Source organism: Bison bison, unplaced genomic scaffold (assembly GCF_000754665.1).
Source record: "Bison bison bison isolate TAMUID 2011002044 unplaced genomic scaffold, Bison_UMD1.0 scf7180017864508, whole genome shotgun sequence".
Taxonomy (NCBI): Eukaryota; Metazoa; Chordata; class Mammalia; order Artiodactyla; family Bovidae; genus Bison; species Bison bison.
The window spans coordinates 2,435,024-2,452,342 of record NW_011495064.1 but is presented as its reverse complement, the minus strand read 5'-3'; the positions used below and the strand labels follow the sequence as shown (position 1 = coordinate 2,452,342).

The 17,319-nt window shown below is 46.7% G+C and overlaps 1 protein-coding gene across 1 annotated transcript in view; it reads left to right on the top strand.

Moving 5' to 3' along the window:
* LOC104980783 (two pore calcium channel protein 2-like) overlaps nucleotides 1-17,319 on the top strand; it is a 55,092-nt gene that overhangs the window by 693 nt on the left and 37,080 nt on the right. The window contains exons 2-4 of the mRNA XM_010829559.1: nucleotides 9,096-9,184; nucleotides 10,199-10,313; nucleotides 13,112-13,240. Coding sequence (XP_010827861.1) covers nucleotides 9,096-9,184; nucleotides 10,199-10,313; nucleotides 13,112-13,240 — 333 coding nt within the window. The remainder of the gene's footprint in view (nucleotides 1-9,095; nucleotides 9,185-10,198; nucleotides 10,314-13,111; nucleotides 13,241-17,319) is intronic.

The following is a 17,319-nucleotide window of genomic DNA, read 5'->3' as shown; positions in this document are numbered from 1 at the left end:
GGGTCCTGTCTCCGTGTGGCGCGCCCCCGGGTCTGGGTGGCCCGTGCCCGCAGCACGGAGCTCCATGGCGGCAGGAAGCCAAGCGAGGGTCCCGCCGCAAGGGGAAAGCCTGGGAGGCTGGAGGATGTGAGGCGGGGAGCGCTGCTGTCGCCCTGGCTCTTCGGATCCCTGCGGCCGGGAAGACGCGCTGCGCAGTCGCTCAGCTCTGCTTTCACCCAGACCGCCTGAGCTTGGGAAGACTGGGAACTGGAAAGAGTTCTTCTCGGGCTGTTTCCTTTCCCTGAACAAGAACTCAGTGGAGAGGCAGGCAGGGCGCCAATGGAAAGAGCCTCGGCTCTGAGTCAGGAAATTTTAGATGTGAATGACAAGACGCTGGAAGTCTCTGGTTTCCCACTTTGTAAGGCTGGCGGTGATAAATCACACCCGTCTGGAGAAGACGGTGTCGGTGAGGCCCAGGGCGCCTTGCTTGGCACACGGAGGCGTGTCCTTTACTCCTGCAGGTGTGTGGGAGGTGATAGGCGTTTTAGTCCTTTGTCTCCTTGAGTGTATGGAGAAGTCTTCCCCTTCCTCCCCGCTTCAGCTATGTGGCCCCTGCAGCCTGCTCAGGATGGTCCAAGGGGCAGGCTTCTGGGTGGGGTTAAATGCCCTGTTCCCCCAGTGCTCCCTGGCCTACTGGCCTCTCAAAGGGGCTTGGCAACTTCCAACAGGCAGATTCTACCATGTCCCCTGTCCCTTAAAGGATTAAGCAGAGAAAAGCAGGTCAAGAAGGAAGAGAAGGAAAAGGATTCTTAGTCCCTGGCTCCGGCCCAACCCAGGTCTTGCTCCCCTCATTCCGCAAACTGATGACGCTGACGGTGAGCACCAGTCTTCTGCAACAGGAAAATCTTTTGAGACTGTTGTCAAAATTAAAGAATGTAAAAAAGTAACTGCAGGCCTCTAGAAACGCCAGGAGGGCTGAAAACAGCCCAGAGTCCCGGCTGAGTCCTGAGTGAGACATAAGCTTAATGCATGCCTGCAGGGGTCAGCCTGGAGCAGGCAGAGCAGATGAAGAGCCTGGTACCAACAGGTCACTGTCAGCAGAACCCTAGTTTCTGAGATAACAGTATCGACTAAGTCATTAAACTGCAGCTCAGACCTCAGACACTAGGTACCAGTCTGACCTGGTTAACCTTTTTAAAAGTTAGTTTGGGGTCACTTAATAAGAAACTGCCTAGTCACCTGAAATGCATTTCTGTCCTCTCCTTTGAAGCAGTTTTTTAGAACCCTTTTCTGCCTGGTGTTGCTTTTGGCTGCCAAGCCAGGCTTCAGCAATATGTGAACTGTGAACTTCCAGATGTTCAAGCTGGTTTTAGAAAAGGCAGAGGAACCAGAGATCAAATTGCCAACATCTGCTGGATCACTGAAAAAGCAAGAGAGTTCCAGAAAAACATCTATGTCTGCTTTATTGACTATGCCAAAGCCTTTGACTGTGTGGATCACAATAAACTGTGGAAAATTCTTCAAGAGATGGTAATACCAGACCACCTGACCTGCCTCTTGAGAAACCTATATACAGGTCAGGAAGCAACAGTTAGAACTGGACATGGAACAACAGACTGGTTCCAAATAGGAAAAGGAGTACGTCAAGGCTGTATATCGTCACCCTGCTTATTTAACTTACATGCAAAGTACATCATGAGAAACGCTGGGCTGGAAGAAGCACAAGCTGGAATCAAGATTGTCGGGAGAAATATCAATAACCTCAGATACGCAGATGACACCACCCTTATGGCAGAAAGTGAAGAGGAACTAAAAATCTTCTTGTTGAAAGTGAAAGAGGAGAGTGAAAAAGTTGGCTTAAAGCTCAACATTCAGAAAACTAAGATCATGGCATCTGGTCCCATCACTTCATGGGAAATAGATGGGGAAACAGTGGAAACAGTGTCAGACTTTCTTTTGGGGGGCTCCAAAATCACTGCAGATGGTGATTGCAGCCATGAAATTAAAAGATGCTTGGAAGGAAACTTATCTATGACCAACCTACATAGCATATTCAAAAGCAGAGACATTACTTTGCCAACAAAGGTCCATCTAGTCAAGGCTATGGTTTTTCCAGTGGTCATGTACGGATGTGAGAGTTGGACTATGAAGAAAGCTGAGTGCTGAAGAATTGATGCTTTTGAACTGTGGTGTTGGAGAAGACTCTTGAGAGTCCCTTGGACTGCAAGGAGATCCAACCAGTCCATTCTGAAGGAGATCAGTCCTGGGTGTTCATTGGAAGGACTGATGCTAAAGCTAAATCTCCAATACTTTGGCCACCTCATGCGAAGATTTGACTCATTGGAAAAGACCCTGATGCTGGGAGGGATTGGGGGCAGGAGGAGAAGGGGACGACAGAGGATGAGATGGCCCGATGGCATCACTGATGACACATAAATTTGGGTGAAATCCGGGAGTTGGTGATGGACAGGGAGGCCTGGCTTGCTGCGATTCATGGGGTCGCAAAGAGTCGGACATGACTGAGCGACTGAACTGAGATGGCAAGCCATTCTGGTGCTTTGACCAATACTTTCAGTTTTGAAATAGAAATAATCTGATGCTAGTGATTCTCAACCTTACTGTTGGGCAGAATTCCCCGGGGAGTTTTTAGAAATGTATCTCAGTTTGGTGGGAGATGGGAAGGAGGTTTAAGGGGTAGGGGACATATGTATACCTATGCCTGATTCGTGTAGATAGATGACAGAAACCAACACAATATTGTAAAGCAATCACCCTCCAATTAAAAATAAATAAATTAATTAAAAAAAGAAATTATCTGGGTTTAAACTCTACCTTGAGATTCTGATTTAATTGACCTGGGTGTGGCCTGGGCAATAGTAATTTTTTCTCCTGATTTTGGCTGCACCTTGCAGAATGCAGGATCTTCCCAACCAGGGATCAAACCCACACCCTGTGTATTGGAAGCCTGGAGTCTTAACCAGTGGACCACCAGAGAAGTCCCAGCAACAGTAATTTTAAAGCTACTAAGTATCGAAAGGGCAGCCAAGGCTGAGAACAGTCCTAGGCTGTTTCCTTGTGCCTCTGTGTGATTACCTCTTGATACTTCGTGTGCTTCTTTTTTTAATGTTCTTCTTAAACCTGTTCATCCCAACTCTTAGCTCACCCTGTCTGGGGGCTCTTGGTTCACTGGTGTTCCCTTATAGCAATTTTCAGAGAGGTTCCTTGCAAGAGGAAAGGGCAGTGACCAGGAGGGCTTGGGAAGGTGTTCATTAAATCAGGTAGAGATCAACTCATGCATGTGTCTGCAGTCCTGTCTCGTTCTGCACGACCCCACGGGCTGAAGCCCGCCAGGCTCCTCTGTCCATGGGATTCTCCAAGCAAGAACACTGGAGAGGGTTGCCATTTCCTCCTCCAGGGGAACTTCCCAACCCAAGGACTGAATGTGCATTTCTTGGGTCCTGAACTGGCAGGCAGATTTTTTACCACTGCATCCCCTGGGAAACCCTACATCAGGTGTGGTCACGAGCTGAAATGTCCACAGGGCCCAGGGAGCAACATAAAAGGAGTGACCTGGACGGGAACAATCCAGCTGGGGAGGGGACTGGGGCTTGTGACCCGGAGGGCACGTCCTCTGTACAGTGAGGACCACAGCTCCCCACGTCCAGTTGGTTGTGCCACGTGGGCTATCAATTGCAGAAATGGCCACACACTCCATCTTGGATCAATTCCCCCTCTGCAATGGGCCTTTGCAACCCCTCACATCAGGAGGTAGAGTCTGTTTCTCCAACCCTTGAGACCACTGGCCATGAAACTTGCTCTGGCCAGTGGGAGGTTGGCAGATGTGACGCAAGCAGAGGTATGAAAATTACTTGAGCATTGGTGTGTGTTCTCCAGATGCTTCTGGGACCCAGCGACCACGTAGGAAAGGGCCCTGGCCAGCCTGCTGCGCGGTGCACACAGCCGAGATGTGTGAGCGCAGCTGGTTCCAGACCATCTAGCCCCAGATGACCACAGAGACCAGCCAAGTTGGCCCTGACTGGAAGGACTGCCTGGCTAACCCACAAAATTGGGGAAAATACTAAGCGTTCCTTCAGGTGACCGAGTATCAGGGCGGGTTGCGAAAACTTATTGCAGTACAACCCAACATGGCCAGATGTTATGATCCTTTGAAGAGAAACCAGAAGTTCACATTTTTGTGTTGGCTCCAGTTTTGTAAAAAATTTGAATCAGTAGCCAGCATCCAGAAAGCACTCTCTAGGCCAAACAAAACATATCTTCAGGCTGCCCTTGGCCCTTAGGCTGCTGCTTTCTGCACGGAGGCACACGATTTGTTTATACCCACACCAAGTGGTCACTGATATTCTCGCCTTTCCTGCCCAGGCTGCTGTGCCTAGGTTAGCCTCAGAAGCCATTTCTTTGTATGGAACACTCACCATACACTTCGAAAGCATCCCTTGGCTGTCTTCCCACATGGAAATGGAAGCTGCTGGTGTTGGCAGTCCTCAAGGAGAAAGTGAAATTTGAGATGGGTCCCCATGGAGGAGGGTGGAAAGGATATTCCTGGCTTTAGGCATGCAAGGGATCAGGCGTGGGTGTGGAGCTGGGAGTGCGACAAGTCAGTCCATCAGTTTGGGCCAGAGAAGGGGATTCCTGTAGGGAAAGTGAGGGAGCCAAGGCAGAAGGGATAGGCCCTAAGGGCTAAGCCAGGGAGTTGACGTTTGATTCTGTGGGCACACCAGGCAGTGTTGTTGACTGAAGGTTTGAGTGAGGTGCATAGGGAAGCAATGATCTGCTGTATTCTGGGCATCAGAGTGCCCTATGGGAGGAGAGAAGGAAGGCAGAGAGAGAGACAGAGAGAGGGGATAGTGTTTCAGGGGATAGTGTTTCTAATGACACGGGAAAACAGACAAGGAGAAGCACTTTGCTTGAAATTTATGGTAACTTCTCTTTACCTTAAGTTTTATAAATTTTCTTCTATATCTAAATAAGACATATTGGCTTTTTTCTCTCTTTGATTTTTTTTTTTTTTTTTTTGATGTGAACCATTTTTAAAGTCTTTATTGAACTTGTTGGGGCTTCCCTGGTGGCTCAGTGGTAAACCACCCACCTGCCATTGCAGGAGACTGGGTTCGCTCTCTTGTCAGGAATATCCTCTGGAGAAGGAAATGGCAACCTGCTCCATTATTCTTGCCTGGGAAATCCCATGGACAGAGAAGTCTGGTGGGCTACAGTCCTTGGGGTCACAAAAGAGTCAGACTCCTGACTTAGATTTAGCAACTAAACAACAGCATTTAACTTGTTACAATATTGTTTCTGCTTCTATGTTTTGTTTTCTTTGGCTGTGAGGCATGTGGGATCCTAGCTCCCCAAGAAGGAATCAAACCTGCAACCCCTGCATTTGAAGGTGAAGTCTCAGCCAATAGACTGCCAGGAAGATCCCTTGGCATTTCTCAAAGCACGTTTATCAACAGCTTCGGTTTTATCAGGGTTTCTGAACTTAAAGGTATCTGGAGCTTCTAGTTGTTCATTCCACCGGAATTTCTGGACTCCATCTCCCCCTCCCTCCTGGACACCCTCCTCCCTCTTGCCCTGAGGGATTTAAATTATTCACCTTCCTCAGAACAGAGGCTTACAAAGTGGGGAGGGTAGGAGGAGAAAATGTAAAACTCTTACACATGTTTTTAAATCTTGGGGAGTGGAAAGGAAATGTCATGGCTTTGAGAAAAGGGAAGAAAAAAAAATCAGAGGTCAATTATTGTCCAAGTGCCATGAAAATACAAAACCTATGAGAAACAGTAGTAAAATGGCCATATTTAGACCAGTGATGTTTTGATCTTGACTGCACATTGGAATCCCCTGGCCGCTTTAAAAGTTCAGCGCTGGGTCCCACCTCCCAGAGAACGATGTAATTGGTCTGGGCTGGAAGATCTTTACAAGCAAACTTTCTGAAGGTGATTGTATTGTGCCTGGGAGGTGAGATCTATTGTCCAGGCAGTCAGCGGTGTCTCCCCTAGACTGGGGCTACTGTTTTGAGATATGAAGCCACTTTTCAGCTTGTCTGGAGGAATGCCTGATATCCAGTCTTCGCCATTTTCACAGTAGACATGGGCACGCATACGTGCTAAGTTGGCTCAATTGTTTCCAACTCTTTGCAACCCTATGGACTCTAGTCCACTAGGCTCCTCTGTCCATGGGATTCTCCAGGCAGGAATACTGAAGTGGGTTTCCATGCCCTCCTGCAGGAGATCTTCCCGACCCAGGGGTTGAACCCACATCTCTTATGTCTCCTGCATTGGCAGGTGGGTTCTTTACCATGAATGCCACCTGGGTAGTGATTCCCATGTAAACTTGAAAAGTATATGCAGTTTTGGAATGGGATATCTAACATAAGCCACATTCTTGGGTTGGATGAAAAGTCATTCATTTTACAAGGAGGATACAAATGGGCTTAATACAGGTGAGAATGTTCACGTACCGTAACTCTGCCTGTTGAGAGTACTTCATCCCAAGCACAAATGGGCAGAAGTCATATACACATGGGATGGAGGGAAGGAAGACAAGAAAAACCAGAGGACAGAGCAGATGGAATCCTAAGAAGAGACAGGTGTCAGAAACAGAATAGCCGTTAAGGATGGGAAAGCTTTGGAACATTAATGTAAGTTAGCTGTTATGAAAGTGTAAGCATATTTAAAAATGACAGGCATGAGTCTGGCTGGCAAGGGGTCATTTGGAGGGGTGCCACGATGCTTACATATTCATTGCAGGGAGTCTGGGTGGGGTCTGAGGGAGGTAGCCCCAGGGCCCAATCGCCTGAGAAATTACTTTGGCCACCTGATATGAAGAGCCAACTCATTAGAAAAGACCCTGATGCTGGGAAGAATTGAGGGCAGGAGAAGCAGGGGACGTCAGAGGACGAGATAGTTGGATGGCATCACCGACTCAATGGACATGAGTTTGCACAAACTCCAGGAGATGGTGAAGGACAGGGAAGCCTGGCGTACTGCAGTCCATGGGGTTGCAGAGTGTTGGACAGACTAAGCGACTTAACAGCAACAATGTTTTTTTTTTTTTTCCATTCTCCACCTGGAGGCTGTATGGATGATTGCCCTCAAATTAGTAGCTGTCAAACTGTTTATATTTGTGGACAAAGGGTTGCCCTGGGACTGGAAAGATTTTCTTGTATGTGTGTGTGTGGCCGAGTCGTGTGGCATGTGGGATCTTAGTTCCCTGACCAGTGATCACTAGAGAACTAACCTGAACAGTGAAAGTGTAGAGTCTTAACAGTGGGCCACCAGGGAGTTCCCTCATCGTTTTTAAAAAAATTAATTAATTAATTTGCAATGGGTCTGAGTTGTGGCACGCAGGATCTTTAGTTGTGACATGCAAACTCTTAGTTGCTACATGTAGAATCTAGTTCCCTGACCAGGGATCAACCCCGGTCTCCTGCATTGGGAGCACATGGTCTTAGCCACTGGTCCATCAGGGAAGTCCCTCCCTCATCATCTTTAAAAATCTCTTAATGTCTTTAAGAGATTTCACTTTAAATATTTTCTTTAAAAAAGCTTTGGTATCAGAATTCTTTGCTGTCCCAGTGTGATCTTTTAGGAGCTTAATGGAATTTTCTTAAAATTAATGTGCTCATTAAAAACCAACGTTTGCTGATGCCAGCTATTTTATAACTAAAATATTATAGCTGTCTAAGCATGTCGTGGGGAACTCTAGTATTCCTGAAGGTTCAAGATATTCCACAGAACAATAATTGATATTAGGTTTTCTGCTGCTGCTGCTGCTGCTAAGTCGCTTCAGTCGTGTTCGACTCTGTGCGACCCCATAGACAGAAACCCACCAGGCTCCCCCGTCCCTGGGATTCTCCAGGCAAGAACACTGGAGTGGGTTGCCATTTCCTTCTCCAATGCATGAAAGTGAAAAGTGAAAGTGAAGTCGCTCAGTAAGTGTCCCACTCTTCGTGACCCCATGGACTACAGCCTACCAGGCTCCTCCATTGATGGGATTTTCCAGGCAAGAGTACTGGAGTGGGTTGCCATTGCCTTCTCCGAGGTTTTCTACTAAAATATTTTTTAACTGCATAAAAGAAAATATGTAGTAATTGTTTAACACATTTATATGATGTTTCTTAGGCTTTAATGACCTGTCTTTAAGACCCCTGAGACCCCTGAGAATGCATGTGAATCAGTAGATGTTATATTCTTATAGCAGTTAATTCACTTGTGAGATTATTGTTCCACATCAAATTTTAATCCAAATGTTTTTTGTTGTTATTGTTGTTGAAGGGGGGAGGGCAATTTTTAACAACTTCATTGAACTATAATTAATATGCACCAAACCATACATATTTAAAGTCTATAGTTTGAGTCTTGGTGTATGAATGTGTTCAGACGCTGTCATGTCCAACTCTTTGTGAACCCATATTCCGCAGCCGCCAGACTCCTCCATCCATGGGAGTCTCCAGGCAAGAATACTGGAGTGGGTTGCCATGCTCTCCTCCAGGGGATCTTCCTGACCCAGGGACTGAACCTTCATCTCTTAGGTCTCTTGCATTGGCAGGCGGGTTCTTTATTACTAGGGCCACCTGGGAAGCCCAATATGAACGTAGAACTATACCATTTAAGCACATTTATTAATAGATCTATACGGCTTCCCTGGTGGCTCAGACAGTAAAGAATCTGCTGTATTACCCAGGTGGTTTTCATCTCCTCCTCTGAGAGCCTGTATTTGAATTCCCGAACGCTAAGCAGGCTTCTCACTGCCCAGAAAGCACCTGGAGGCGACCAAGCGGCAGCGTTAATACTGGCTCCTCCCTGCGGGAGTGGGGTTATTAATGCTGGCTCCTCCCTGTGGGAGGTGGGCGCAGCGTAGGGGTGGGGGCATTAATGGTGGTTCCTCCCTGCGATTGTGGGGGTATTAATGTTGGCTCCTCCCTGCGGGGGTGCGGGGGTGCGGGCATTAATGCTCGCTCCTCCCTGCGGGGGTGGGGGCAGCGTGGGGGTGCGGGAGAGGAGAAGAGGGCTTTCCTTTCGCGCTCAGTACTTACAAACAGAAAAGCCAAGTGTCCCTTCTGGCTCTGACTTGTTCTCCCCTTTCTTTCTCCCACTGAGGACCAGGAGCTTCTCCTGGCAGCTGCCTATGTCTCGGACGCCCAGTACAACAGAAACGTTCCGTTTGAGACATCCCCTCAGGCCATCAGGTAATCCAGGTGTTCAACTGTCAACACTTGAAACAGTGTTAAACCTAGAGTCGCCTGTCCTTTAGCACTTCATATTCTTGAAGTTGAACCCAAACTAAAGTCACTGTATCAACTAATATTTGGAGCAATATTTGGGGTATGGCGCGCAGCGTCGGGCAAACCCCAGTGGTGGTGTTCTTCCACGTTTTAAGAGCGCGGTCCTCACAGGTCGGGAAGCGCTCAGCACACATGCCAAGGTCAGATAACCGAGTGAGTGACACCCGGGACAGGGAGAAGACATCCGCGTGGGAAACGTGGCGTCTTTCTCGCTCGCTTAGAGCTTCCCACGTGATAAGAAGACTTGTTCTTTTACTTTCTATCGCCTTTTGATGGAACTCATATGTTGGTTCTTTTCATGACAGCTTTTTCAGCTTTTTCTCCCTAACTCCCTAAAGGTCGAACTAAAACCAAAGATTCATCTCAGAATAAGACAAAAAAAAATCTTACCGCCAGGACTGAGGTGTCAGTACCTCCAAAGGCAGCAGCGGATGCCTCATGCCTGGATGCCGTCTGGCAGTTTGGGGGATACCCCCTACAGAAGAGAACCGTGTGCCCGGGATCTCTCTGGGTCCACCATGCCGAGATGGGCTGATAGACATTATAAATCAGTTAGGCCCCTGCGCCATGTAATATTAATAACAGGTCACTCTGACTGAGGGCTTGCTCTGTGTCAGCCCTCCAAAAGGACATTTCAGGGTCCCCAACACCCCACCAGGAGGGTATTCATCCTAGCTTGAGACTGTTAAGAGAATGCACTTTGAGAGCTGGTGACTTTTTTCGCTGTGAACATTTTGTAGTGCGCACTCAGTCAAACGCTACCCCTCACTCCTTAGGATTGAAAGGATTGAAAGGATTGAAAGGTCAGAGCCTGGAGTTTGTAGTTTATCTCCTATTCCTCCTCTTCAAATGGGGCTCGGGGTAGCCGTTTAACTTCTGCTTCTCGCTTGTAACTTCCTCTGTTCTTCTCCGCTCCAGACTTTACCACTTCTATAACCACTGGACGATGCGGGCAGCCACCTACTTCTTCATTTGGGTCAACCTTGCGCTTGCCCTCTTTGAGGAACCAGCCGTGTTCCCGCTCCCTTTCTTGGTAAGCTCTCAGCACAGAACGGCTAATCAGACTTTGTCACAGATGAATTCAGTCGCGTTCTTCCCCTCAGATTTTCAGTACCTATGAATTTGGTTTCCTTTTCTTTCTGGGGGAGGGGTTGGAAGAATTCTGCAGAGCTGATGCTTTTCCTCACTAGACAGTGGAAACAAAGTGGCAGTTTTGGGTCTTCTATATGTTCAGTGCAGTTCAGTCGCTCAGTTGTGTGGGACTCTTTGCAACCCCATGAATCGCAGCACGCCAGGCCTCCCTGTCCATCACCAACTCCCGGAGTTCACTCAGACTCAACGTCCATCGAGTTGGTGATGCCATCCAGTCATCTCATCCTCTGTCGTCCCCTTCTCCTCCTGCCCCCAATCCCTCCCAGCATCAGAGTCTTTTCCAATGAGTCAACTCTTCGCATGAGGTGGCCAAAGTACTGGAGTTTCAGCTTTAGCATCGTTCCTCCAAAGAAATCCCAGGGCTGATCTCCTTTAGAATGCGTACAAGGGCACATTGCGCAGACAAGTGATGTTTGAAGGCATGTTTACTTAATGTTGAGTAGACAATGTGAGCATATAGTGTAATATGTGTCTTGTACTTGCCACACTTCCAGCTCTTTTCATAGTCATAAGTCATTATTTATAGGTGCTTTGAAGTAAAGCATCAGATTACCGAGCTACTGCAGATGGGTTCCAAGTAATAAATTGATGACCTGCCCACATTAATTCCCGACTCACACTGCTCCCGCCTCTCAGTGTACATGTGACAGAGACTGTATGACTTGCAAAGCCTAAAATATTTACTGTCTGGTCCTTTGACAGACAAAGTTCATTTGACCCTTGCTTTAAAGAACAAGGTTTTCCTGCCTCCCATGAGTCTGCGGGTGACTGGCTCAACTGGGCAGATTTTTCTCTTGGCTGGGGTAGTGGGTCTGGTGGGCAGCTGGGGGCTCACGGGGCTGGAGTGCCCCTGCTCTCTGCTCTGCTCTCTCTCGGCCTCTCCCTGTGGCTCAGGCTTCTCCCTATGAATGGGGTCTAAGAAGGAGCTGCATCCTAACATGTAAGCACCGTCAACCTCTGCTCACACCATACTTGCCAAAGCCCAGGTGCCCAGAGCCCATCACATGCCCAAGCCCTGAGTCAGCAGGGGAGGACCCTGCACAGGGAGGTAAAAAATCAGAGTTGTGTTTGTTGGTGAGTGCTTCCAAGGTTGGTGGTATCCATTTGATGAGGATGTCACAATTAATGACGTCTCTGGGCAGAAAACTTTTAGCCCAGTGTCTGTCAAAATAAACACCAAACCTGAAGAAGCAGAGCTGTGCGTTCACAGACCCGAACAGAGCTGGTCCCCGGCCCCCACCGCCCGGCACTGGACGAGGTGCGCTCCCAAGGATCTCTTCTCAGCCCCTTGGCTCTCTTCTGTGTCCCCACCCTGCTGTTTATTATTGCTCACACACAGCTTGGGCTTGGCTATCTGTTCAGCCAGTGTTTGCACTTCACGTCTCTAAAGTCAAATTATGGGGGATGGGTGGGGAGGAGGGGACGACAGAGGATGAAATGGCTGGATGGCATCACTGATTCGATGGACAGGAGTTAGAGCAAACTCTGGAGATAGTGGAGGACAGGGAAGCCTGGCATGCTGTAGTCTGTGGGGTCACGACTTAGCGACTGAACAACAGCAGCATTACCAAGAAAATCTCATCTTGAGCCAGGGTGTCCTGGAATGCCCCAGGCCCTTTTGTAAGCCTGGTCTTGACAGTAAGTCTCTATAGCCCCTCAAGGATGAACAGGCTGAGAGCTAGAAAGTTTGAAGGGGCTGCAGCCCCTATCTGAGCCCAGGGCTCATGAGGGCTGGGGTCAGGGGTGGAGAAATTGTGCCACCTGCTGCTTTCAGGGCCCAGAGCCAGCCCTCTTCCTCCTTCCCTTGAGAAGTTCATTCCCTCCACCCTCACTGAGATCTTCTCTCCCCACTGATGGAGAGAAGTACTCCTGTTAGGGAGGATTTACTGTCTCTTGGCAACCGCAGGCAAAGTATTAATATGAGTTGCACTCACAGACTGCAAAGCTAGCTGCCTGTGGGAGTTTGGAATTGATACCTGTAGCTCAAGGAGGAGATGGTCAGGACATCGAGGTGGGTCTGGTAGCATCCAGCCAAATCCGGGCAGCAGGCTGGGAGGGCAGCGATCTAAGGAATGATCTGGCATTTCAAAACACATCTCTGGAGCGTTATTATTAGAGACACTGAACTTCTAGATGTCTATTCTGAGTATGAACACAGGGAATTTGAGAGCATAGCAGATGCCCGTTTCTGCCAATCCCTGAGCCCCACTTTTCTGAGGAATGCCTTCTGGGGGTCCTCTGCATGCTGATTTACGCCCCTCCCTGCCCCTTCCAGGAAACCCTGTCAGTTGGGTCATGGGATTTGTGGTTGAGAGGCAGGTTTCGTTTTAAGAGAAAACATTCCAACCAGCTAAGAGTTTTGCTGTAACTTTCAGTAATATTAAGCCAAGTGTTAGTTGCTCAGTTGTGTCCAACTCTTTGTGACCCATGAACTGTACCCTCCAGGTTCCTTGTCCGTGGAATTCTTCAGGCAAGAGTACTGCAGTGGGTTGCCCTTGCCTCCGCCAGGGGGCCTTCCTGACCCAGGGACTGAACCTGCATCTTCTGCATTGCAGGCAGATTCTTTACCATCTGAGCCACCAGGGAAGCCCAAGTAAAACTGAGGGACATTGCTCAGCTCACAGGGTGGTATCAGGGAGTAAGAGAGAATTAAGCCATAGCTCTGTTTTTTTGCCACAGGTTACCTCGATAGCAGAAGTGCTCTGTCTGACTGCCTTCTTTGGGAGACTGGTTCACTTTGCGAAGGTCACTCCTCAGAAGGTCTTCTGGAAGGATACAAAAAACATCTGTGTCATGGTAACCATAGTGGTGAGTGCTCGTTACAGTGCCTTCCAGAGGCTGTGGTCAAAGGCAGAAGGTATGAAAAGACTGGGTAGGTTTGAGTGGGTTCAGGAAAATGACGGATGCTGGGAGAGCAAGCACAAGGGAAGCGCAAATTGGGCAAAATGTGACGATGTGAGAGTTCTAATGTTTCAAGGGCACTTCCAAATTAAAGGAAAAAGAAACAGAAACCACAGTTTTAAAAAATGTGCTGCAGGGCAGCCTCAGAACAGAGTGCTAGTTCCAAGTCTGGCATATATCCTTCCATTCCTTTTTCCCCGAATTGCATTTACACATATGAACATGATCGTTTTGTTCCCTGCTGTATATTCGTACTTAAGTTCAGGAACATAGTACCTGTATTAATATATACCTCTATATAGTATATCTGTATGAATGCTGCTCAGTCATTGTGATTGAAAGATTAATGTATTATTTGACTATTTCTTAGCTTTTTCATAGTTCAGTATAGCATAAAGACCAAATAGATGTTTTGATTTTTTTTTAAATAAAAATGCTCAACTTTTCTATGAAAAATATGTGCTGAAAACTGGTGATGGCATCTCCTGAAAGAGGAAGTAAATACTAGCAGATAAGAAAAAATGTTTAACTTGACTAATTAAGAAATACATGTGGGAGGGCATGGTTCTTGAGGGGCTAGCCTACTGTGTTCCCCCTTTTCCTGGAAAAGAGATAAAGCCACTCTTTATACCACCCCCCATAAAAGAACTATACATGAAAGCAACAATAAAAGACCGTGCATTTGCCTGTAAAACAATCATAGCAAGATTGAAAACATTTCAGTCCTTTCATCCCTTCAATCTTGTCATCCTTTACTCGAGGGAAGAATCAGTTGTTTTTTCTGGAAGGCTGGTTAGCTATTCCTTTGGAAAAGCCTTTTGTGTGCAAGTGCTTGCTCCCATATTTCCATTCCTGGGACTTGATCTTTAGGGAAGAAGGATGTGTTCAAAGATTCATCCACAAGATTAGTCATGGCTGAGCTGTTCTTAGTATTGAAAAATTGGAAACAACTGGATTTCCTGACAGTCGGTTCAGTTCAATTCACTCAGGTGTGTCTGATTCTTTTTGACCCCACGGACTGCAGCACGCCAGGCCTCCCTGTCCATCACCAACTCCCTGAGCTTGCTCAAACTCATGTCCATCGAGTCAATGATGCCATCCAACCATCTCATCCTCTGTTGGCTTCTTTTCTTCCTGCCTTCAATCTTTCCCAGCATCAGGGTCTTTTCTAAGGAGTCAGTTCTTTGCATCAGGTGGCCAAAGTATGGGAGCTTCAGCATCAGTCCTTTCATTGAATATTCAGGGTTGATTTCCTTTAAGATTAAGTCATTTGATCTCCTTGCAGTCCAAGGGACTCTCAAGAATCTTCTCCAACACCACGGTTCAAAGGCATCAATTCTTCGGCGCTCATCTTTGTTTATGGTCCAACTCTCACATCCATACATGACTACTGGAAAGACCATAGCTTTGACTTGATGGACCTTTGTTGGTAAAGTAATGTTTCTGCTTTTTAATATGCTGTCTAGGTTTATGACAAACCCAGGAGCAAGTGTCTTTTAATTTCATGGCTGCAGTCACCATCTGCAGTGATTTTGGAGCCTAAGAAAATAAAGTCTGTCACTGTTTCCATTGTTTCCCCATCTTTTTCCCATGAAGTGATGGGACCAGATGCCATGATCTTAGTTTTTTGAATGTTGAGTTTTAAGCCAACTTTTTTACTCTCCTCTTTCACTTTCATCAAGAGGCTTTTCAGTTCCTCTTCACTTTCTGCCATAAGGGTGGTATCATCTGCATATCTGAGGTTATTGATATTTCTCTCTGCAGTCTTGGTTCCAACTTGTGCTTCATCCAGCCTGGCATTTCACATGAGGTACTCTGCATATAACTTAAATAACCAGGGTGACAATATACAGCCTTGACATACTCCTTTCCCAATTTGGAACCAGTCCATTGGTTCTAACTGTTGCTTCTTGACCTGCATACAGATTTCTCAGAAGGCAGGTAAGGTGGTCTGGTATGAAGCAGAAATAGGTGTTTTTCTGGAACTCTCTTGCTTTTTTGATGAGCCAACGGATGTTGGCAATTTGATCTCTGGTTCCTCTGCCTTTTCTAAATCCAGCTTGAACATCTGGAAGTTCCCGATTCATGTTCTGTTGGAGCCTGGGTTGGAGAATTTTCAGCATTACTTTGATCACATGTGAGATCAGTGCAATTGTGCAGTAGTTTGAGCATTCTTTGACATTGCCTTTCTTTGGGATTGGAATGAAAACTGACCTTTTCCAGTCCTGTGGCCACTGCTGAGTTTTCCAAATTTGCTGGCATATTGAGTGCAGCACTCTTACAGCATCATCTTTCAGGATTTGAAATAGCTCAACTGGCATTCCATCACCTCCAGCAGCTTTGTTCAGAATAATGCTTCCTAAGGCCCCCTTGACTTCGCAGTTCAGTCTGGCTCTAGGTGAGTGATCACACTGTCGTGGTTATCTGGGTCATTAAGATCTTTTTTGTATAGTTCTTCTGTGTATTCTGCCACCTCTTCTTAATATTTTCTGCTTCTATTAGGTCCATCCATACAGTTTCTGTCCTTTATTGTGCCCTTCTTTGCATGAAATGTTCCCTTGGTATCCTTAATTTTCTTGACGAGATCTCTAGTCTTTCCCATTCTATTGTTTTACTTTATTTCTTTGCATTGTTCACTGAGGAAGGCTTTCTTATCTCTCCTTGCTATTCTTTGGAACTCTTCATTCAGATGGATATATCTTTCCTTTTCTCCTTTGCCTTTCGCTTCTCTTTTCCTGACAATAGGAGATAAATAAAATACGGTACATCCACATCTGTTAAAATGGCCTTATATGCACTTATGTGTCTGTGATCAAGGAGAGATTGCTTCTTGTTTATTAGGTCAAAAGAGCAGGTTACAATATAGTTGGAACACATCTTTGTTAAAGGAAAAGAAGAAAGAGTGATAGAGCTTCACAGCATAATCTGGAAGGACCCTAGCTAAGGGCTTATGCCAAGTGAGGCAGGGTGACATATTCTGAAATGCTGCTGTGATGAGAGTGGTCCCTGGCGGTGATTAACTGGGGGCACTTTATAATTAGCATCTCAGCACAGCAGCCAGCCGGCCTCAACCTAGAGCGTTGAGGCTTTTCTCTTTTCTCACCCTTCCTCAATTTGTTTTGACTTCCTTCATACACGTGCTGAACTCCCGAAATACACAGAGTTATCTCTCTGGTCTCATTTTTTTAGAAATATCTTCACTTCCTATTATTAACAAATGAGTACAGTGAGTCCGCTACCTACGAACCTGCAGCTTGCAGACTTTCAAAGATGTGAGCCTGTGTTCACACGTCCGATCGTGTGAGTGAGGTCTTGTGTCTGGTGTATGCGGTCATGTGCGGGCACCTTCTACAAGTCGCTGTGCTTTTGTGTACTTTTCTGTACGGGACTGTAGAGAGTACGTTTGTACGTATCTTTAGTTCAATCCCAAGATGTCCATGAACAACCGTAAAGGCAGCAGGGATGTAACTGGTACTGCTGTACTTTTCAAGGTACTGTACTCTAAGATTAAAAAGGTTTTTTTTTTTTTTTAATTTTTTGTGTTTTATGTAAAATGTATTTTATGTGAAAAGTATTATAAACCTTTACAACAGTAAAGCTGTTGTTGTTTAGTCACTCAGTTGTGTCTGACTCGTTTTCGACTCCATGGGCTATAAGCCCACCAGGCTCCTCTGTCCGTGGAATTCTCCAGGCAAGAATACTGGAGTAGGGTGCCATTTCCTTCTCCAGGGGATCTTCCCAACCCAGGGATGGAACCTGCATCTCCTGCACTGCAGGCACATTCTTTACCTCTGAGCCACCAAAGAAGCCCCATTACAGTAAAATAAAGTAAAGTACTATATTGGAGAAGGCAATGGCACCCCACTCCAGTACTCTTACCTGGAAAATCCCACTCATGGAGGAGCCTGGTGGGCTGTAGTCCATGGGGTTGCTAAGAGTCAGACACGACTGAACAACTTCACTTTGACTTTTCACTTTCATGCATT